A 24,621-nucleotide genomic window follows, 5' to 3' on the forward strand; every position below is an offset into this window, starting at 1 on the left:
GTTATCTTTTCAACGGAGGTTTTCCTGTGTTTTATTTTGTCATTGTTATTGTTTTTGTGTGCTTGAAACCAAGGATAGGTAATTCTATAGGGGTGATAACTGAATTAACAATTTCTTGGGGTTATGGCAGGGGAGAGGGGCTGGGGAGCTAATAATAATGAGTACAAGGAAGAAGCTTATGCTCTAAAATTGATTGTAGTGATGATCACGCAACCATTTTTTATTATAAATCATTTTATTGGGAGCTCTTATAAAAATCGATCCATCAATTGTATCAAGCACATTTGCACATATGCTGTCATCATCATTTTCAAACCATTTTCTTTCTACTTGAGCCCTTGGTATCAGCTCCTTATGCCCCCTCCCTTCCTCCCCCACCCTCTGTGAACCCTTGATAATTTAGAAATTATTATTATTTTCTTTCTTTTAAAAAAATACTTTTATTGGGGGCTCTTACATCTTTTATCACAGTCCATACACTCCTCCAGTGTGTCAAGCACATTTGCACATATGCTGCCATCATTTTCTTTTCTTTTTTCTTTTTTTTTTTTAATCAATTTATTGGGGCTCATACAATTCATCACAATACATAGATCAATTGTGTAAAGCACATCTATACATTTGTTGCCCTCATCATTCCCAAAATTCGCTAGCCTCTAATTTTCCTTTTTTCCCCCCTCCCCTTCCCTTTCTCCTCCCCTCTCCCCCATGCACCCCTAATAATTTATAAATTATTATTGTATCTTATATTACATTGTCCGGCGTCTCCCTTCACCCACCCCTCCGCTGTCCGTCCCCCAGAGAGGAGGCCACACGTAGCTCCCTGTGATCCATTCCCCCCTACTACATCCCCTTTCCCTCCTGGTATCGCCACTGTCACCCCTGGTCCTGAGAGGTTCCTCTGTCCTAGATTCCCTGCGTTCCCAATTCCCGTCTGTACCGCTGTGCATCATCTAGTCCAACCAGGTCTGCAAGGCAAAATTGGGGTCCTGGTAGTTGGGGGGAGGAAGCATTCAAGAACCAGAGGAAAGTTGTGGGCTTCATTATTGCTATACTGGACCCTAAGTGACTCGTCTCCCCACTCCCCCTCTGCAAGGTATGTCCAGTTGTCTATTTGATGTTAGAGAACATTGTCAATCAACCCCGTGGAGCATTGCTTCCCCTGCCATCAAGTCAGTGCTGACTCACAGCGACCCTGTGGGGCAGGGAAGAACGACTCCCCTGAGTCTCTGAGCCTGCAGGTCTTCAGAGGAGTAGAAAACCTTATCCTTCCCCTGCAGAGCTGGCTGGTGGCTGTGAACTGCTGGCCTTGAGGTTAGCAACCCAATTTAAAAAAATCATTTTATCGGGGGCTCTTACAGCTCTTATAACATTCCATACATCAATTGTATCAAGCATATTTGTATATATGTTGTCATCATCATTTTGAAAACATTTTCTACTTGAGCCCTTGGTATATGCTCCTCTTTCCCCTCCCCCCTCCCCCACCCTCCCACCCTTGTGAACCCTTGATCTATTGTATATTGTTATTATTTTGTTTCTCACACTGTCCATTGTCTCTCTTCACCCACATTTCTGTTATTTGTCCCCTTCAGGGTGGGGGGCTATATAGCCAACCTTGTGACATAGCAGCCTAATTCTTAATCACTACACATCGAAAGCATCATTAGTTTAGCCAATGGTATGGCATCCTCAAACTATGGCCCACAGGCCACATGCGGCCGCCAGGACATTTACCCGGCCCGCGGGGTGTTTTTGCCCCGTTTGTTTTTTTACTTCAAAATAAGATACGTGCAGTGTGCATAGGTTTTTGTTCATAGTTTTTCTTAAAACTATAGTCCGGCCCTCCAACGGGTCTGAGGGACAGTGAACTGGCCCCGTTTAAAAAGTTTGAGGATCCCTTAGAATTTAAAATACTGTTGAGAAAAGGGAATTGTATGCGTATAAGCCATCAATGACCTGCAATTCATGAATTGTTGACTTGTACAGATTAAACTCAAGTGACTGGGCACACGAACAACAGGAGCTGAGTAGAAGGCAAATCTACTGATACGCTCCATTCGCAGCATAGAGCCAGTTATTCTTGATCAGTGCCTGGGGTTCAATCAGGTAAGAGAGATGGTGGGTTGTAGTAGCCCGGGTCCAGTGGCTCTGGAGACCCTTGTTCATTTGGAAGCTGAATCTAGTAATTGCAGATTTTAAATGTGGTTCTGCATGTGTGTATTTGTATGGATAGATGCACATGTGCATTGTACAGGTGTAATGTAAATTTTAAACTCATCTGGGAATATTGCTCTTACTGTCTTTTATGCAAAGTGGAGAGAACACCCCAAAAATCTTGGTTTGGCTTTGTAAAGGTAATACTGATTTTAGTTATTTATGTGAATTTTTACCAGTCACCAATGACCATGTAGTAAAATAATGATGAACACTGTGTTGTATTTGTTATACATTTTATTCTATTATGATGAGCAATGGATCATGCCACACATTATTAATGATGATCATGTATCATTGTGGGATGACAACAAGTTTTAGGACCTAGAAGAAACTTTGAAGCATTGATCACAATGCAGAAAAGGAAGTTTAGAAACCAGTGGCCTCATGCTTGCCAAGTTAAGTTCATCTCAGTTTAAATAGTAGGAGTTGATTGCAATTAGAACGGAATGACGCAAGAGTACCAAAGTATGGTCAAGGGCAGAAACAGCAACAGAATGGTTCAATCATCAGCTGGTACAAAAGTGAATTAGTTTAAATTTCTTATAATAATTAAAAACATTCCAGCTACTAGAATGCAAACCTTATGAAAAACATCACTGGGATCAAAATACTCCAGTGCAAATATCCAAACCTAGTCAGTTCTGGGCCTAGACAACAGTGTGAACTGTTGTTGAGGTTGTCTGATCACTTTCAGACAAGGAACTGCATAAATATCATAATACCATATAATCTTAAAATATATTTATAAATACATACATACATGTGGGTTTAAATATATAAATAATAGTTTAAAAGACCATGGCGTGCTTTGCTTTCTTCTTGAGACTCAGCTTTATAAAGTATTTTACCAAAATGACCCACCTGATTGACATAAAAAACTGTCAAGGTAGGAAGGAGACAGGACCATTCCCGTCATTTTTGAAGAGGATGAAGCACAGGTCCCAGAAATTTATGCTATGTCATCAAGGGCCCACTAGCAATTTCAAAGCAGAAGGCGGGCAGTTGGACTGAAACCTTGAGCCCGTACGTTGTCATCGAACGGCCTGTGTGTATTTTTCAGTTCTCTCTGCCTCAGATGCTCTCGGTACAGCATGAAGTTGCTAACTGAACGACATGAGAAAGATGAGGTAGTCTGCAAACATTACAGTCCCAGAAACTGAGGTAGCAGTTCTGCTCTGTCCTCAACAGTCAGTAGGAATCAGAATTGCTTTTACAGCGGTGGGTTTTTATGCCTCAATTAAGCCGTCTGTAATACGGGTCGAGTCTTTCTGGCATCCATGGTCTTTTCAAAATTGTTATAAAGAATAATAATGAAAATAATCGATACTTTGCAAAGTACAGGGTGTTCTTTAAATAACAAACAGCAATGTGGTATGTTAGTGTTGGTTTCACTAGACCTTGCTGTCTCTCTTACAAAGAGGGTAAATATTCCTTGAGAATTACGAAAGCTCAGCATATGCTCAGCAAATGATAAGAGTTACACTGTATGTACATGGTACATATGGAGGGTCATCACGTCACACTTCGTAGGCTTCGGGAGGCTTGAAGTCAATGATGGAGGGTAACCCCCTTGCCAGGTGCACCAGGCCTTCATCCCTCGTGGCAAGAAACAAATCTGGATAGGCAGCTGATCTGAAGTAGCTGTGATTACCGACTCGTTCCACCAAGAAGAGAAGGTCGCTGTCCTCTGGGACGACTTTGGGCATCTCAGGCATCTTCTATGATAAGGAGAACAGAGTTTCGTTAGAGAACAAGACGATGCCAGAAACAGCAAGCTCAATCCCTGGAGAATCGTTCGTCACGAGACACATTGCCTAATAATGTTGTAATTCAATGGGGGAAAGATTGTACAAAACAATTTTTTGTTACTATTCATATAATCCAACAAATGCTACATTTAAGCAATTCACAATTATATTTATCACCTACTAATCTATGACTAAGATTGCTGAGGATCATTATTAAGGATTCTGTATAGTCTGGCACTGGAGGGAACCCGTGGGGGTGGGGTGGGGGAGAGGCACATCATGCATCACGGCACTGAGTGACAGCAGCCTCAGATATCCCAATGACTTAAGATTCTTCTTCCCTAATCTTTTTAATCTAGAGCGTGCACATATTTTTAAAAGGTATTCTTGAAGTTTTTAATGACAACAAAGATTTTATGTCCCTAAGGTGTGGTCGGCAGTTTGACATCACCAGCAACTCTCCTGGAGAAAGACTGGGCTTTCTTAGTGCCCTAAACAGTCAGGCCTGGAAACCCACAGGGGCTCGCTAGGAGGCAAGCATTGACTGCATAGCAGTGAATGAGAGATTGAAACCAGTCCTCTCCTGGTTATTCCCTGCTCATGAAGGGCACTGTCCTGCTTTCCCCTCCCCCCACACACCCCATTGGTTTTCTCTCTCAAAGACATCCAGTTCTGTGACCTATTCCCCTCCCCATCCCCTTGACTACTGTTGAAGCTTCCCAATGGGCGTGCCTGCGGTTTCCTGCGATCTAGTCCCCATTTTATGTAATATTCCAGAAGATAAGACACAGTCCTGTTTGAAACCCGTTATTGCCTGTTCATTGTAACCTCAAATGAAATCCAAATACAGGGTCCCACAAGCACTAGCCACTGTTTATCTTCTTTCTCATAACGCCCAGCTCCAAGAGCCTTCCTCCTTGTTGTTGACCAAGAAACCAAACCAAACTCTGCCATCAAGTTGATGCTGACGCACAGTGACTCCCCTATGAGCTTCCGAGACCGGAACTGTTTGTGCCGGTAGAAAACAGCCAGTGCGTCTCCTGAGGAGCTGCTGATGGATTCAAACTGCTGAACACGTGCATTGCAGCCCAATGAGCTGCAGATGGATTCAAACTGCTGAACACGTGCATTGCAGCCCAATGAGTAACCACTATACCACCAAGGATCCCACTCTTATTGTTGAAGCAGGTCTTTAAGCCCTGGGCCTGCCCTCAAGTCTCTGTGCTCTCTTTCCTGGTGCGCTCCCTCCTATCAGCCCTCATCTTTCTGGGAGACCTGCTCTTGCGCTCTCCTAGTCTTCTGTCTCTCAGCACTGTGTTCATTTTCTTTACAGTATCTTCTTCCTTCCTTCCTTCCTACCCTTCCTTCCTTCCTTTTCTGTTTAGATTGTCTGTGTTGCTCCCCTCTAATCTCACTCCAGAAACAAAATTCTATAAGGCTAAGGATTTTGGCTTCGCACTGTCTACATGGCTATTAGTACTACTATGTCTGAAAAATAGAAAGCTCTCGATAAATAATGTTTGTTGAATGAATGAATGAAGGTACCACACTATTCTGTAGACTTTCATTTCCTTTCATCCAGGTAGAAAACCAAATGCACCCTTATAAATCCTAGTTGGCTCAGGTGACTCTTAAATAGAATAAACAAGACAATATGTTGTGTATATGAAGGGGAAGAAGACTGTGGCTAGGGGGATGAAGGACACTGCTGGACCTCATAAAGAGAGGCACTGGAGCCAGAAGGTTGGATTTGAGTTTTGGTTTGTAACTTTTGCTATGTACCCATTGGTATATGATTTATCTTCTTGGATATCAGTTGGCTTATTTGAGTTTCTTAGAGGGCATGCTCCTTGTCCCGAGTGGCTTGTACCATGTAGGTTAGACAGTAGCCATCAGGAAAGAATGATTGCATACATGAATGCCCATGGATGGATGGGAGGTGCATAGGATCAAGTTGTTGCTGTTGAGTCGGTCCTGATTCAGAATGACCCTAGGTGCAACAGAACAACACACCACTCCGTCCTGCACCATCCTTGCAATTGTTGTTATGATGTTTGAGCCACCGCTGCAGTCAGTGGGTCAGTCCCTTTTGTTGGGGGTCTTCCGCTCTGTCTTTGTGTTTTTTTCGATGACCTTCTTCATTTCCAAACACAACATTCTTTTCCAGGGACTCATATCTTTTGGACAACATGTCCAAAATACACGAACTGAAGTCGTGTCATCTTCCATTTAAGGACCAATCTGACTGTACTTCTTCCAAGACAGATTTGTTTGTTCTTCTGGCTGTTCACAGTACTTTCAATATTATTACCGGCACCATAATTCAAGTGCATCTTTATATGTTGGTCTTTATTTATTGTCAAACTTTCACATGCATATGAGGTGAATGAAAATACCATGGCTTTGATCAGACACATTTTAGTCCCCAAAGTGACATCCTTGCTCTACAACCCTCTAAAAATGTCTCATGCAGTAGATTTACCCAATGTAATATGCCATTTGATCTCAACTTCTAGCTTCCATGAGCATATTGTGGATACAAGCAAAATAAAATTCTCGACAACTTTAATTCCCTCCCCCCATTTTTGTTGCCTATTGGCTTAGTGGAAGATTTGGGTTTTCCTTATATTGAGTTGCAATCTATACTGAAGGTTTCAATCTTAAATTTTCTTCAGCAAGTGCTTCAAGTCTTCCTTGCTTTCAGCAAGCAAGGTTGTGTGTGTCATCTGCACATCACAGATTCTTAGTAAACCTTCATCCAATCCTGATACCAAGTTATTCTCGTATAGTTTAGTTTCTCAGATTGCTTGTTCAGCATACAGATTGAATAAGTATGGTGAAAGGATACAACATTTCATTATAATACTGTACCTTGTCTTCTCCAGCAATCCTTTGAAATTTTCTGTTCAACTCTTCATTGTTTCTTTCATTTGCTTTAGCTACTAAATATTCTAGAGTAAGTTCAAAGTCTCTTCTGGCATCTACTTTGATCTTTTCCTTCTTTCTTGTCTTTCAGATGACTCTGCTTTCTTCATGTGTGATGTTTGTGATCTTATTTCCACAACTTGTCAGATCTCTGATCATTAGTGTTTAAGGGGTCAAATCTGTTCCAAAGCAGCTCTGGAAATTCAGATAATGTATTATATTCAAGCCCATATTTTGGCTCTTGCAGACTTGTTTTAATTCTGCTTTAACCTGAACTTACATATGAGTAATTGATCTGTTCCACAGTCAGCCCCTATTTTGTTTTGGCTGCTAATATTGAGTTTCTCCATCATCTTTCCCCCCAGAGGTATTCAAATTGATTCCTGTGTATTCCATCTGGTGAGGTCCATGTCTAAAGTTACCATAAATGTTGTGGAAAAAAAGGTATTTGCAATGAAGAAGTCATTGTTCTTGCAAAATTCTATCATGTCATCTTTACCTTCCTGTTAGCATGACCCTACTGTCCAACTACCAGTCCGTTCTCTTTGTTTCCAACTCTCCTGTTCAAATGGCTAATACTTATGAACTCATCTTGAATGCATGTTTGATCAACTTGAGACTGGTGGAATTCAGATGGGCATAATTCTTCAGTTTCTTCATCATTAGCTTTAGTGCTTCTTGTTTAATTTGTGTAATAGTTGCATTAACTGGAGTTATTTGTAGGGAAATAGATATTATCCTATCACAGACAGCTTTCTACTTCAAGATAGATCTTGAAATATTCTTTTTGTTGAATGCAATGTCATTCCTCTTGAACTTATCATTTCCAGAATAGACCATATGACTCTCCAATTCAAAATGATCAATACCAGTCCATTCTAGCTCACTAATGTCTATGATATAAATCTTTAGTTATGTTTCTTTTCTTTTTTCTTTTTTGTAGTTAAACAATTATTTTATTGCTCAAGTACATACACAGGTTTATGCACCCAGGGCAGAAGCTGTGGATGATTCATACTTCCATTTAGGAGGGAGGACTATTTTTGTCTGGTGTAGTATCAAACAAATAGCTGAATTCGACTCAATCAGAATCAGCCAGGATTTAGAATCTTTATCCTTTCTGTTCCTCTCAATATGCTTTCCAACAGCAACAGCTTTCTCAATCATATGGCAGAAATCCGCAGTAAGGTTAGAACCAAGTCCTTTGGACTTACGGATCCTCAGGATTTTAGTGCCTGTCAAAAAATGCATGTGCGATGATGCCAGGTGAATCACTTAGGATCACATCGATTTGGGAAGGAGTCAGCCCCTTCTTGGCCAGTTTGTGAATCTGGTCCTTCGTGTCATTGAAAGTCAACTTCAGACAGGTGGCAGGGGACAGTGCAGTGACAGGGCAGCGCCAACGGGAAAGACTCTTTCCAAGAGCACCCATGTGAGCCCTTGATGACAGCTGCTTAGGCAGCGAAAATAAGCTTTTGTTTCCTTTTTGATGACTTCCAATTTTCCTAGGTTTATATTCCGTACATTCTACCTTCTGGTAAACGAGGGATATTTGCAGCTATTTCCTCTTATTTGAGCCCTGTTCTCTTCACAAATGAAGGTCTCAGAATCTTCACTCCACCCATGTCATTTTGGTCAACCCCACTTTCAGAAGAATCATGTGTTTGAATGCCTTCTAACCTGAGATACACATCTTTTGGTACTATAAACTGACAGTATTCTACATTATCCACAAGGGTTTCATTGGTCAATCCCACAGCATCGGACTTAAGTTTATTCCTTCTTGATGCTCTGTTCTTATTCCAGAAGCTCTACTGATACCCATTCACCTTGAGTGCCTCTGCTGGTGTTTAAATATTGGTGACATAGCTTCCAGCATCACAGCAAAATATAGGCTGTGATAGACAAACTCAGATAAGTGGTCGAGGATCCAGTAGGGAAAGGAAAAAGATAGTGGTTTACTACTTCTGAATTCTTGCCACCTCCATTTTACTCTCTCACAGAACCTGCTCAGGATTGCCTTTGGGTAGGCAAGAAGCAGGATGTGGGGATACGCATGTAGGAGTGTGGAAGGAAGGAAAGAGGGCTAGGTCACCATATTAGGAGGGTCTGTTCATTGGGATCATTTAAAAATGTTGGTGATGTAAATGAGAGCACATTTGAGACTGCGGACCACTAACCTTTAACACCACTGGTTCATTTTCACCTTGGCCAGACACAAATAGTTGAGTATCTGAGATTCTTAAAAGCACAGGAATTCTGTAAATATCATCTGCTGGTTTATAACCAGCTATGTCGAATCTCTCTGGGAAGAGAAAAGGCAAAAAAGAAAGTAAATCTATCATATCTGCGTACAATGATATGTTTAAGTAGCTACTGTGTGTGGATGGTTAGGCTTCTAGCTAGCTTTTGGAAGTCACAGATAGAATTTATAAAGCTTTGGATCCTTTACAGTGTCGGCCAAATCTACAAGACAGTAAATGCTTGTCTGATGCAATTCTATGCACTTAGATTTTTTATGCAGAATGAATGTTTGCAGGATGAATAAGAATTCCTCCAATCTTGTATAACTCTATTATTAGGTTATACTACTCCCATCCCTCATCCCTCACCAAAAAAAAAGTTGATAGAAAAATAAACAAAACTACTGCCCCAAAAGTCTATTTCAGCTCATAGCAGCAAACCTATATAGGATTTCTGAGGCTGTAAATCTTTATGGGAGAAAATTGTCTCATCTCTCTCCCTCTAAGTGGCTGCTGGGTTTGAACTACCGACCTCTTGGTTAGCAGTCGAATGCTTATCAGACAATGGCACGTTGTCTGAGTTCCTGACCCTACAATTTGCTTGGTCACAAGTTCATAATAACCTAAAATGAAGAGAATTCTGGAAGTGAATACACTCATATGTTGCTAGTAATGCTTAAACATTCTCCTTAAAGAATAATGTTTACTATGAACTGTAAAATGATTTAGGTCTATTAACCCAGAAATTCTACTTTGGCAGATTCTTCAAAGAAATAACCCCAAAGGGAAAAACAGACAATAATATATATAAAGATAATCGCAGCAGAGTTACTTTGAGCAAATTCATGGAGCCAGTATAGAAACATGATAAAATATTTGAGTACAGGGGTCCACAAACTGTGGGTTAAGAGCCACATGCAACACTTTTGGCACGGACATGTGGCTCTGAAGTAAAAGGAAAACACTAAAGGCTGTTCTTCAGATAATGGGTGGGCACCGTGACTGCCAGCATGGGCTCGAGCAGAGCAACGGTGGCGCGGATGGTGCAGGATGGGGCAGGGTTTCGTTTTGTTGTGCAGTCACTTTGGGTAATGGCTCCTAACAACAACAACAACAACATGTGGTGCCAAATGTGGGACTCCTGTGTGAGATAATATTAAGTAGGGAAATAAACCAGAGTAATTTGTAAATGTCATAGATTAAAAATATTATTAGTTTCAGTGTATCTAATCAGAAAGCTCTGCTTATTTATTCTAAAGTTACCACTTTGGGCCTCCAAAATAATGTTATATACGACTTGCATGTCCTGGAGCTAAAATATGTCCACTGTGGTAATCTATATGACATGTTTTCCTGATACTGCATCTTATCTTTCAGATCATCTAAAAGTGCTTAAAAGAATTCATGAAACATTTAGCTATCTTTTAACTCCCCTTTCTCATGAACTTTTGGAAACTCGCTCATATTTATAGCAGGTTATTGATTGTTTCACCTCATAATTATGCTCTCAAAAAGAAAAATGAGTTTTCTAATTTGGTGTGTTTTGTAAGTCTGATCAGCAGTCTTTCCAGTGAAGAATGACTGCTCTTCATTGATTTTTAGGTAAATTGGAAAAAGTCACGCAATAGTTCTCAGACTCAATTTCCTCATCTTTATCATTAAGGATAAGAATATTTGAGAGATCAAAATAAAGTAGTATATCTGAAAGCTTTATTTTTCCAGCTAATGCTCTCAAAGACAGGGAATCTCAATCTGGCGAAAAACTTATGTCCTTTCTTGGTAGTTGTGTAGGAGTGATGGGCTTCATATAGTTCTAGAATCCTATGAAGCCAGCTGTTTAGAAGAGATTTATTACTTAAGAGTAGAAACCTGAAAGTAGTCAGAAACAACAACAAGAAGAATACCTGCATCATCCAGATTCTGTAATGCAATACTCCGGAGATTTGAATTAGATGGGTCTCTAGTTAAACTTTGGGAGTTGATGTTAGTCAGGATGCAGTGACTTATGAGGATGTTTGAAAAATAGTAGTTCCTTTTATTCTGGAATGTATTCATTGCTGACATGGGCTCAATAATTTCTAAAGCCAATATGAAAAGCTCAGATCAATAACTTGAGTACAAACACAGATGATTTATACCCACAAAACTCCACTGCTGCCGTGTTGATTCTGACGCATAGCAATCCTTTACAGGCAGAGGAGAACTACAACCATAGGAATTCTGAAGCTGGAAAAAATTTTTTTCTTCCCCCAACAGTTTTATTGGCAAGTAATTTACATATCATGTAATTTAATAGTTCAATCATCCAATCATATCAAGGAGAATTGTACAATCACGCTACATCAATTTTAGACCATTCCCCCCACCACACCGCCTATGGTTAAATCGCCTTTAGGCTGAGCTATGCTTTCACAATCTGTTCTAGTGCTCCCTCCCCACTCCCATCTTCATTATTTACTCCCCAAATACCCTTTACCTCTAACAATAAAAAACAAAATCACACTAAGGTGGTAAGGTTTAAGAACATAATAGTACACAGAGAGAAATACAAATAATGCATAAGAAGGAAAAGACCAACTTCTCGGAAGATGGTGACTGAGTAACACATACCAGAGGGACTCGCAGAAATCAGCCAGGAAGAGTTACTAAGAGGGAAATTCAACACTGCTGGAATGCAGGAGGAACATCATAAAGATAAGTAGGCACAGTTCCAAAGGTTTTGAGGGGCTGGGGGCTTTTGGGTTACCACAGTGGAGCCTGGCTAGGGCTTGACCTTAGCCCCATCACTGTCTCGGATGGAGCTGGGACCATTTGGAGCCTGCACTTAATCTCAAAAGTCTGCCACCACCTCAGGGCAGGATTTAAACCCTTGCAGCTCCATGGTCAGGGGTCAGGGCTCAGCTATATTGTTACTTTTGTTTCCCTCTCTTCTCTCTATGCCCCCACAGTCCCAGCAGGCTTAGTTTTTTTCACCCTCTTTGTCTCTTTCCTGTTCTCTCACACACCACTGCTGACCTCTAGACCACTCCCCTTAGCCTAGGGAATTTACACTTGCCCCCCACCCATTTAGGTGAGCCCCACCATGTGCAGCTAACCAGAGGCTGGGGAAACCCCAGCCGACCTCCACCAGAGGATACTCTGCCCAACTTCTTACCTGGGAATTCCTGCCTGTGTGTGCGGGAGCTCCTATTTTTCCTCTGTTATCCTATGTGACTGAGGTAACTTCGTCCCGCCTATCTTAGAGACTCACACAGCCTAAGGCAGCTCGGTCAACACTCACTAACATTCCAAGCTGCTGCAGGAACCTCTGCCCAACCTCTTCAGTGATCTACCTGATCAAGGCAATTCCGCCCACCATCTGTGGTGTTCTACACCAAAGCAGGCAACCCATCAGCCTTCTGGGGCACTCCCCTGAGAGGGAAGCCACCGGAGGATAAAGTGGTAGGCAAATTCCACAGTGAAATTAGCTGTAGGCTAATTTTCGACTGTTTGGAGATTTCTAAGTAATCAGGAAGACTAGCAGGATCCCCCATCTATATAGTTAAATGAATGCGCTCAGAAAAGAAAGTGAATTAAGTATTGTACATGTCACTGAGAATGCTGCTATTTTTTATGGAAAGTAACACATAGCAAGAGCTTCACAAACCACCAGGCCTTTGAGCAATTCCAACTCTAAAAATCTCTAATAAGGAAATAAAGACTGATTAAAATGAAGATTTGGGATTTCTGCCAAGATGGCGACTGACTAACACATATCAGAGGGACTCCACAGAAATCAGAGCAGGGGATCAACTGAGAGGGAAATTCCATGCAGCCGGGTCACAGGAGGAGCACCAGAAAGATAAGTAGCACAGATCCACTAGGTTTTGTGGAGCTGTGGGCTTTTGGCTTATCACTGTGGAGGCCAGCTAATGCTTAACCTTAGCCCTGCTACAGTCTCAGCCAGAGATGGACTTCTTTGGCTGGCCTAAGGCCTTTACTTCACACAGCCACAGCTTGCCGTCATCTCTGGGCAGGGTTTAAATCCCTCCAGACCCACGGTTAAGTGATTGGGGCTCAGCTATATCTTTACTTTTGTTTCTCTCTCATCTGTCGTTCACCCCACAGTCTCAGCAGGTTCAGTTTTTGTTTTGTTTTGCTTTTCTATTTTCTCTCATAGGCCACACAGGTCTTACATGACCTCCAGGCCACTCACCTTAGCCTAGGGCAATTATACGTCTCCTCCACCCAGCTGGGGGAGCTCCACCCTCTGCAACTTAACACATGGGGGACGGGGGGAAGCCTGCCCACATTCCTCCTGGGGGAATCCTGCCCGCCTGCCCTCTGCAGTGTAACACACAGCTGGGGAAAACTTGCCCACCTTCCTTCAGGGGAAATCCAGTGTGTGTTCCCACATGACCAAGGGAACTTCCTCCCGCCTGCTGTAGTGCCTTGCACAGTCAAAGGCAGCTCTGCCAACACTCTCAAGTGCCCCACACTGTTGCAGGATCCTCTGCTTAACCTCTGTGGTGATAGCTGACTAGAGCAATTCCTCTCACCATCTATGGTGTTCTACACCAAAGTGGGCACACACACCTGCCTTCTGTGGCATCGTGTTGCAGCAAGCACCCCTGCGTATCTTCTGTGGTGCCTCATGCTGCTGTGGGCCAGAACACCACGGCTTCCTGTGAGATCATCCAGTGCAGTACCATCCTCATGGGTCCACAACCACCCAACTGTCCCCTGAGAGGACCATACAGCTTGCTCTCCAAATAATAGAATAATGGTTGGCTATGGAAAGAGGGAAGTCACAGGAGGATAAAGCAGTAGGCCAGTCCCATAGTGCAATTAGCTGCAGGAAGTTCGAAGAAGCATTCCTACGAGTTCCCCAGAGAGAGCCACGTGCTCTTCAACTCTCTGCAAAATGGCGTTGGTCTCCTCTAGAACTATACAACCCATACAGCAATCAACCCCAACGACCTCAACAAAAAAACAGGAGAAACAAAAGGCAATGTTGGAAGAAGTCCTGAACCTAACAATGTGCATAGAAGAAGCAGACCTTGATCTGCCACAGAAAAAATATTTCAGAATGTTGCGTGGGGTCATACAGGATAGGAGGGAAATAATACAGAAAAAGGAAGAAATGATAGAGGAGATAAAGTACATACATCAAAGGGAAATGCAAGAGCTTAGGGATGAGATACCAAAAACCAGTAGCAAAGGAACAACATCAGAATAATTGGATTACCAGAGGAAGACACACGAAGAAGTCAACTGCAAAAATAGCGAGAAAATTCTTGGAGGAAAACTTCCCCAGCTTAATGAATGAAAACCAGGCAACCATTCAGGAGGCTGAAAGAACACCAGCTAGACCGAATCCCAAGAAGAAGTCACCAAGGCACATAATAGTTAAGCTATCCAACTTTGAGGAAAAGGAGAAAATCATGAGAGTAGCTAGGGAAAAACAAGCAATCACAAACAAAGGTTCCCAAATAAGAACATGCTCATACCTATCAATGGATACTGAAGAAGAGGAGAGAGTGGAGTACCATATTCCAAAAATTGAAGGAAAATAACACAAACCCAAGAATAATTTATCCAGCCGAAGTATCTATCAAGATAGATGGAGAAGTAAGAATATGCCCAGATAAGGAAAAACTCAAAGAATACGTTAAAAGAAACCCAGCCCTACAAAAGATCCTTGCCAACCTAGTATGGGCAGAATAACAGCACTCACTGAGCACAAGAAAGAGACCACCACATAGTACAACTCCACCAAGAGGGCAACAAAGAGAAAACAGACCCCAAGATAGCATTGGCTTAAGTGTGGAAAGAAGTCAAGAATGAAACACACATACACACACACACACACACACACACACAGATAAGAAAGGGAGATAGGAAAACACCCAATACAAAAGGTATAAGATGACATCACAGAGTCCACAGATGGATGTAATAACCCTGAATATTGAACTTAGGCATTAAAAGGCTGAGGCTAGCAGACTGGCTTAGAAAACACAACCTGTCAATCTGCTGCCTACAGGAGACACATCTCGAGATTACAGACAAAAATAGCCTGAGAATCAAAGGCAGGAGAAAAATATACCAAGCAAACGGCAATTCAAAAAAAGCAGGGGTTGAAACCCTAATCTTGGACAAAATTGATCTCAAGGTGCAAGCCATAACAAGAGATAAGGAGGAGTACTATATCATGCTCAAGGGTACAGTAGACCAAGAACCAGTGAGCATAATAAATATATATATATGCCCAATGAGAGACTCGTGGAATTTGTCAAACATCCCAAAAGACGAAAAACGTTATCACAGGCTCAACAATTATAGTAGGTGACTTTAATACACAACTCTCTGAGAAAGAAAGATCACAGGGAAAGCAGCTTAACAAGGTTAACATGGCATATACTCTAAGACAGGCCACATGTTGGGACAAAAATTGAATCTGTGTAAATTCAAGCTCATAGAGGTCATACAAATTTCTCTTTCCAACCATTATGCCATAGGGCTGGAAATCAACAATAGAACGATTAAGAGAATAAGGGCTAACAATTGGAGGATGAATAACTTTCTGTTACAAAAGGAATGGGTACTGGCCCAGATCAGAGATGTAATCAGGAAGTTTCTAGAAACCAATGAGAATCAGAATGTGACATACCAAAACCTTTGGGACACAGCAAATGCAGTTATCAGAGGAAGTTTGATAGCAATACAGGCACACATGAAAAAGGAAGAGAGACATGATTGATATGCAGACACAAAACTTACAGCAATTAGTGCAGAGTTAACAGGACAATCCTACTAATAGCAAAAGAAAAGAAATTATAAAAACCAGGGCTAAGATTCGTGAAAGGTAAAAGAAGAAAAACTATGGAAAAAAATTAGTGCAGCTAAAAGTTGGTTCTTTGACAGGATTAACAGAATTGGCAGACTGCTGGCAAACCTAACCAAAGAAAGAAGGGAACAAATTTCAATAGCAAGGATGAGGAATGAAATAGAGGACATTACTACAGATCCTAATTGAATCAAAAGGATAATTACACAGTACTGTGAAGGACTGTACTCCAGTGAATTCAACAACTTGGAAAACATGGACAAATTCTTGGAAAAACTATCCTTCCCTAGACTATCCCTGATGGACGTCAAGAATCTCAACAAACTCATAGCAAAGGAAGAAATAGGAAAGATTATCAAGGGATTACCAACAAAAACGTCCCCTGGACCAGATGGCTTCACAGGAGAATTCTACCAACCATTCAGGGAAGAATTGAAACCAATCCTACACAAATTCTTCCAGAACATAGAAAAAAGATGGCAAACTCCTGAATTCTTTCTATGAAGCTAGAATAACTCTGAGACCTAAACCAGGAAGGATCCCACAAGAATCGAGAGCTACAGCTGGATATCCCTAATGAACATTGATGTAAAAATCCTTAACAAAATACTGGCCAATAGAATACAAAAGTATATTAAACAAATAATTCATCATGACCAAGTGGGATTCATACCAGGGATGCAGGGATGGTTCAACATACGAAAGACCACTAGTATCATTCACTACATTGACATGAAAAATTATAAGAACCACATGATAATATCAATAGATGTGAAAAAAGCATTCAACAACATCCAACACCAATTCCTATTGAAGACACTCAAGAAGATAGGAATGGAAGGAAAATTCCTTAATAATATAAGCTATATATGAAAAACCAAATACAGCATCTTCACAATGTTGTAGAGACAACAGACAACTTCAATTCACACAAAGAAGCATGACAGGATGGGTTGTGGGAATAATCAAATTAAAGAACCAGAAAAACTCCCCGAGGACTAAATGGCAATGGAACTACCTGATAAAAAATTCAAAAGATATATGTTTATATCTACCTCTAGGAGACCAAGGAGCACAGAAAAAAATCAAGAAAGACATAAATAAAATCCTAGAAGAATAACAAGAAACAATAGAAGCATAAAATGACAAACTAGGCAAAACCATGCAAAATAACAACTATAAACTCACATGATTAACGCTAAAATCTAGAAAATAAATAATACATTGTAAAGGCAAAAGTGTATAATTGAATTCATGGAAGACAAAATCAGCTTTTTTAAAGAAAAAATGCCTTTGTTACCAATCTGTTAGAGAATCAGTCAGAAAAAAGAAGGAAGAAATATGAACAAAAACCTAAGAAAGTGGAAAGCAGTTCAAGAAAAAGCTATCATTACTTACAAAGGGGCACCAATAAAACTAAAAACCACGGAGGCAAAAAGGCAATGGGATAATATATGAGCATATGAAAGTGTTTCAAAAAGTTTGTGGAAAATTCCATTATGTTTCTCTCTATTTGTATACATTACTCTCACATGAGAGACTAAAAACATCCTCCTTGCGAAGAAAAAACAGACAAGGGTGTTCCTTACCACAACACCTATTCAATATAGTATTGGACGTTTTAATAAAAGTAAGAAGGCAAGAAAGTGACAAAAGAGGCATACAAATTGTCAGGAAGAAATAAAATTTTGCAGATGCTCTGATCTTATATGTAGACAATCCCAGAGACAAAAGAAGAAAGCAAAAAACAAAACAAAACAAAAACCCCAAACAAAAAAACTTCCAGTCTGGGAAAATTTTTTGAGAATGACATATTGGACAAGGGACACATCTCTAAAAGATAAAGAAAACAGCCCAGCTGAAAAATGGGCAGAGGACATGGCCAGACATTTTACTAAAGAAAACATTCAAGCGACCAAAAAACATGAAAAAATGCTCATGATCATTAACCATTAGAGAGATGCAAATCAAAACCACAATGAGATACCATCGTACCGCAGAAATAAAGCCAAGTTTAAAAACAAAATAAGACAAAATCGAACAAAAAATACTCAACAGAATATGACAAATATTGGCAAGAGAATGGAGAGACTGTAGCTATTATGCACGGCCGATGAGACTATAATATGGTACAAGCACTGTGGAAAATGGTATGGCATTTCTTGAACAAGTTGGGAATGGAAATACCACAAACCATAACAATCCCACAATTTGCTCTAGATCCCAGAGAAAGAAGGGCCGTGACACAAATGGAGATACGTACATCATTGTCATCAGATTATTCACAAGAGTAAAAAGGTGGAAACAACCTAACCGCCCATCTATAGATGAACTGATTAACAAAGTATGGTACACAATGTAGTATTATGCGAGCTTAACGGATAGTGATGCATCTGAAAAACAAGTCACAATGGAGGACATTTGCTGGGTGAAATGTCAATCACAAGGGATAGTTATTGTATGAGATCACTATTATAAAAAGTCAAGGAAATGTTTACACACAGAAAGAAACTTTCTATGATGGTAATCAAGATGGTTGAGGAAACAAAGAAAAATCACTATAAGAGTAGATATGCTTTGACTTGATCAAAGGAAAGGCAAATCTATAATAAGGAGGAGGTCAGCATAATACACCAAAACAAAGATACTGAGAGGTTCACAAGAGTTAAAAGTAGCAAAGCTAAACACTATTACACACGTTCTCATACAATAAGAGGAATACAAAATAATAATCTTTGAGTAGATACATAAGTAGACCTGTAAGCTGAACAGACATAAGAAGGTGAATGAGACCTACTACAGGTCTACATTGTATGCTGCAAATATATCCGTGTATACAGTAGAGTATGTAGGGGAAAATCATGAAAATGTCTTAGGCACAACCAAACACTTTTTAGGAATGAGTCCCTGGGCTTGGGAACTTGGGGTCATAGTCTCAGGTCACATCTAGATTAATTGGCACAGCAGAATCCACAAAGACAAGGTTCTAGGCCTTACTTTGGGGAGCAGTGACTGGGGTCTTAAAAGCTTTTAAGTGGCCATCTAAGGGGCAACTGTTGGTCTTTCCCCATCGGGAGCAAAAACAGTGAATCCAACCAAAGACGTAAGAAAGCAATTCATTCAAAGGATCCTCCACGACCCTGACACCAGAAGCACTAAATGGTGCCTGGCCACCACTACACACAATTCTGACCAGGATCACAATAGCAGGGCCTGGACAAAGTAAGAGAACGTTGTGGAGCAAAACACAAAATTTTAAAGAAGACCAGATTTCCTAGTCTGATAGAAACTAGTGGAATGTCTAAAACTATAGCCCCTAGACACCCTTGGTGTGGGGAATGCCATCCACCTCTGGTTATCACCTTCCAGAAAAACCACAGACAGGTTATCAAGTGAACAATAACACCCATGAGGAATTACAAAGTTCAGAAGTCAAGAGGGGAGAGGAAAAAGGTGAATGAAGTGGAGAATCCAGTGAGGAAGGGGAGGAGTGTATTGAGGGATTGCCACTACTGGCACCGTAAATTGCTGAATGGAGAACTTAGCTTACTTTGTAAACTTTCACCCAGGTCACATTAAATAAAATACCCCCCCCCCCTTTCTTTGTATTACTGGATTAATTCCTGGTTCCCCTCCTGCTACTCTGACTCTGAGTTTTAATTTTCCCTATACTCTGTCGTCGCCATTTGTTTTTAAAACCGTAAACAACGACATGATTGTGATTTGCTTCTTACCTTCCTCTGTATCATTGGCAATCGCCTGCAGGTCTTCGTCAGTGATGGTTTCATTGAAATCCAGGCGTCGCTTCTTCACCACCTTCCCTTTGGTTGTCACCACCGATACACTCTCCTTGAACGAACACCTGGCTGTCTTAGAGATTTCAGCGGCACTACTCAGTGATATGAATCCGTCCATGTAGGCATCTTGGAGGGGGCTACAGCTCGTATCATAGAAGGGTTTCTGTGAAGAAGGGAAAGGACGCTGAGAAGCTGCCACGCCAGTGGCATGAGCCCCTTTCAGGAGGGGCAGGAACAGCATTGGTGTGGAGCTTCTCCAGGTGGCTCTCGGACATTTCCTGTTTCATTTCTCCTTGCTCCTACCCTCCTTCCCATCCCTCCTCTTCACCGTTTCCCTTCTCTCCACCCCCCACCCCCGCTTTTTTCCTCTTCTAGAATTTCCCTCGTCACTGCCATTTCCTTGATTCTGACTCATGTCGTGAGGTGCGATCAAGTCAGATCAAGTCAGTTCCGTCTCCTAGCGGAACCCACGTACAGCCGAAGGACACACGGCTCCATCCGGTCCATCTCCACCCTTGTTATGTTTGAACCCGTTGTTGCAGGCACTGGGTCGATCCATCTCAGAAATTGGGTTCTCCTGAGAACCTATTTCTCTGCCTCGTCTCAAAACCCATACTTCCTGTCATTAGGTTGCTCCCCAGTCAAGGCAGCCGCTATAGGACAGGGTAGAATTTCCCCTGTAATTCTTTATGGGAGTGAAAGACGTGGTTTTTCTCCTGAGCAGTGGCAGGTAGACCTTAGGGTTAGCAGTCGAATCTATAACCACCATGCACCAAGGCTCTTTCTCTGACTCGAGGATGACCTACTCTCTTCTGAAGACGATGTCAACCACTCACGAGTGAGAGAGTGCAATGCAATAGGCTAATATGTGAGCCTTTGTGAGTAGCAGTCTTCACGTTAGTTCCTCTTCAGGAGGTTCATCTCCTTGAGAAATGTTTCCTCTGCACACAGCATTTGAAGTCAGTACCACAGACATGCATGTCAGGACTTACACTGACCACTGGAGACTCTAGTGGCTTACAACGTATTACTTTAGGAAATGGGCCCTTGGTGAAACAGCCCGAAAGGACAGTGTCAGGATGGTATAATTCATGTTCTGATGGAGCTTGACCCAGGAGTCTCCGGTCCTTGTGGTTTCAGGAGAGTTTAACACTGTTCTGGGCAAAGCTGGCAAGCATGAGGAATGCCATCAACTCCTAGTTTAGAAAGACAGTTTGCCTCACTTTAAATGAAGAAATGCATGTCAGTGGGCCCGTCAACCCAAAACTAAGCCCTTTCTGACTCATAGCAACCCTATAGTAAGGTGACCAGATGTCCCGCTTTTGGCGGGACAGTCCCAATTTTTAACAATTTTTCCCACGTCCCACGGTGTTTTAAAAAAGTCCTGATTTTTGGAAAGAATGCACGACAAGCTAGGGGATATACTGTTTTCAGCTGCCATGTGGCTATTTCGCCAGGATATGAGTTTTATCAATGGTGTCCCCCTTTTGTCCCACTTTACTAATGTTAAAATCTGGACACCTTACCCTATAGGACAGAGTATCAGTGCTCCATTGAGTTTCTGAGACTTTAAATCTTCAAGGGAGCAGACAGCCTCATCTGTCTCCCGTGGAGAGTAGCCCCCTGTGGCATCAGGGCCCTTTTCTGGAACTGCGGTAAGGGTAAAACAAATGTATCTAGGGCTTACAGACTCAAAACCCTCACTGCCATCCGATTGGTTTAGACTCAGAGCAACCCTGTGGGGTAGGTCAGAACTCTTCCTGTGGATTTCCAAGTTGTAAACTTTTACTGGAGTAGAAAGCCTCATCTTTCACCTGAGGAGTGGCTGGTAGTTTCGAACTGCTGATCCTGTGGTTAGTCGCCCAACATATTAACTACCAAACCACCAGGGCTTAAGTCATTAGTATTCTCTCCTTGTGAGAGACTGCTGTGTAGGAGAAGCAGTTCCTGAAGCATTACAGTCATTTGCATACCTGATTCTGAGAGAGGTCATCATTGTTGGAGGTGTATTCTTCAATTTCACTGTCAAAACAAGATAACCAGAATGTAATCCTGCGTGTTATTTCACTACGATCACTGGCAGCATATTTTAATGACCACGTTCGCTTTGAGTAACATGCATACAGGGTCATTGCTGTCATCTTTGAAAATCCAAGGACTTCCATACACACATATATAAAGTAATTCATATCTTACTACATTGGAATTAGTAATAGTCAGGAGAGACTTGGACTTTATCTGTACTTTACTTATAATAAATGGGTTTGGTCAACAATTCAAAGCATTTTTAATATTAATGTTTTTCAGGGAAGAACTTTAAGCTTCTCAAGAGAAAAGAAATACTTTGGAAAGCTTTTTAAAAAAACCAAGTAGATGACATGTTAATGCTTTCAATAAATCATCTAATCATTTCTACCGGGAAACCTATCTAGGTAACATTTGGATAGTTTTGTTTACTTTGGGTTAATACATATGATAGGTAGTGTGAATGCCATGTTTGCTTATTTTACTTATTTATTTTTTATGATTTTAGAGGGTGTCGTTTGTTTAATCATTTTACTGGGGGCTTGTACAACTCTTATCACAATCCATACATACATAATGTTCCATACTTTCTACTTTTATTTATTTTTCTTTCGGTTATGTCTGAACAGGGTGTGCCTACACCTGCTCAATTTGCTGTGCAGTCAGCTTCTGCTCCTGCTTGGGTTAAGAAGTTTCCCTGAGGATGGTTTCTTTCTCCAACGGGCCAGGAAAATCCATGACCGTATCTGAGTATGTGAACTCAACTAAGGCTGTGTGTTTAAGTAGATGCTGAATTTCTCAGAGGGCTCAGGACTCTCCCTGGCACCGAGTTGCTACCGACTCATAGTAGACTGAGAAAATCTTTTTTCCAGAATGGTTGTCTCTCTGCCAACTCCATTTTTTTTTTTTTTTTTTTGAGTCTTCAGCTGAACCTGCCTGGGATTCACTCCTAACCTGAGAAGACCGAGCCTGGCTCCCTCCACGAAATCCTAAGAGACAAAATCCATTTCTTACCTGTAACAGTGCTTCAGGTCTTCAAACAGGTCAGGAACTTGGGCCATCTTGATTTTCTGCAATAGAGAACACCTGAGCGGTCAGCTCAGCCAGCTTCCTGGGCAACTTGGTTGAATGAATTAGCCCACGTTCAGCATCTCTCCTCTTCTTGCTAACTTCCTTGCATTGTTTTTATATATAAATGCCTCCTCCACTGGATTATCAACCTGTGAGGACCTGTTTTATTTATCTTGGTATCTCTTCCATACCCCAAACCCATGCACTAGATGTAGTAGGCATTCGATGAAAGTTTGGGTACATTAAAAACACAACAAAACCCAAAACCTTCACCAGAATGAGATACCTGTATTTGCCTTACACATGTGTGAGAGAGAGAGGGAGAGAGGAATTTTCAGTTCTTGGCTTAATAATTCGTGGTAGAGAAACATCCTCTGGAGGGAAGCTTTGGATGCTCTCACGGATGCCCTTCTAAGTTGCCAATTCCTCTTTACCTCGGTTCTCCTTCAGACCAGGAGAGACATTTCCTGGATCTGAAAGATTCTAGCTCACACACAAACCAAGGAGGGACAAGAAAGGAAAGAAAGAGGCTACTGTTTCAGAGAAGGTAGCTAGAGAGATAGTAGTCCAGGAGAAAAACAAAAACATTTACGAAGAGACACAGATAATAAAGACACTACCTTTGCTGACTTCAGCTCCAAGGACTCCCTCCTTGCCTGAAGAACTAAGGCCGAGTCACGCTGCCTGGCCTTTTGTAATTGTCTTGAGTAGGCGGGGCAATAACTGCGTCACCGGGGAATTTACAGGAACGAATTCTACTTTGCGTTGTTAATACTCATCCAACTTGATACTGCCCCAGATAATGACAAAACATGTACTTGATGATATTGTCAAATTGTTTGCAAAGATTCTAGGACTTTTTTTTGATGGGAGGAGGGGTAGAAAAGACGACAAGCCTTGTTGATTGATTGCTTTGTTCTGTACAATTATAAACATGTAGTCTCAAAGGAAAGGAAGAAGAGAGGGAAGCTTATTAAGTTTCTAAAAATATATAGTGAGGGGAAGAAGGGGGGAATCCTAAAATCAGAATTGCAAATGGTTCCAATTGGAGAGAGGCTTAGTAGCTGCTGTTTGTGTTTTGTCTGAGTATGTTTATTGAACCAGACTGCAAGGGAACGCTGGACAGGCTGTGGTCAGAGAAGGGGTAGCATCTGAGGGAACGTGACACATCCTTTCTAGAGTGAAGTTAGCTTACATTTGACAATATTCTCTGTGCGTACGAGGTGAAGATTTTCCGGTTAGGCAGAGGAGAGAAAAGTGACATGCTGTTACAAACATGTTCATCTTGTTCTCCGTTGGATACTGTCACTACAGGAGGGATGGAACTTCGGGGGACCTCCCTCCCTTCGCCGCATTATAGCAAAGTGGGCCTCTGCCAGAACCAAAGAGAAGTCTGGACTTCTGCAGGATCCCCCTAGGGCGTGTGAAGATTGATGCAGCCTGGAGGAGGTGTGGGCAAGGCCCTGGGAAGAAGCCCGTAGCGTCTTACAGATCTGCAGTGGGCTGCCAGTGCAGCCAACAGGATAGCCTTGGGGAATGGAGGGGGCTGGGGTGGGGGCAGGCTTAAAAACATCAAAAGGAGGTTGAAAGAGTACTGATTCATGGTTATTATTAAAGGCTTTATGCTTTGTACCCAGTCCAGTTCAGGTGATACCCTGTTTCCCTGAAAGTAAGACACCCCCCAAAATAAGACCTACTTACAGTTTTGCCTCTCACTGAAATATAAGGCATTCCCCCCAAAATAAGACCTCCCCGAAAATAAG

At 41.6% G+C, this 24,621-nt stretch overlaps 1 protein-coding gene across 1 annotated transcript; it reads right to left on the reverse strand.

The window, feature by feature from the left end:
- Positions 1–3,687: 3,687 nt before the first annotated feature.
- Positions 3,688–23,539, reverse strand: IL1A (interleukin 1 alpha). Its single transcript, XM_013005987.2, has 7 exons — positions 23,479–23,539; positions 22,802–22,857; positions 21,736–21,784; positions 19,700–19,925; positions 11,041–11,214; positions 9,074–9,198; positions 3,688–3,938 (listed from the first exon to the last, which is right to left on the reverse strand). The coding sequence occupies exons 2-7, from the start codon at positions 22,846–22,848 to the stop codon at positions 3,738–3,740; spliced, it is 822 nt and encodes a 273-aa protein (XP_012861441.1). The 5' UTR covers positions 22,849–22,857; positions 23,479–23,539; the 3' UTR covers positions 3,688–3,737.
- Between the last annotated feature and the right edge of the window lie 1,082 nt (positions 23,540–24,621).

The sequence above is a fragment of the Echinops telfairi genome, unplaced genomic scaffold (genome assembly GCF_000313985.2).
Source record: "Echinops telfairi isolate 266 unplaced genomic scaffold, ASM31398v2 ScPeMD7_11;HRSCAF=52, whole genome shotgun sequence".
In the NCBI taxonomy this organism is placed as follows: Eukaryota; Metazoa; Chordata; class Mammalia; order Afrosoricida; family Tenrecidae; genus Echinops; species Echinops telfairi.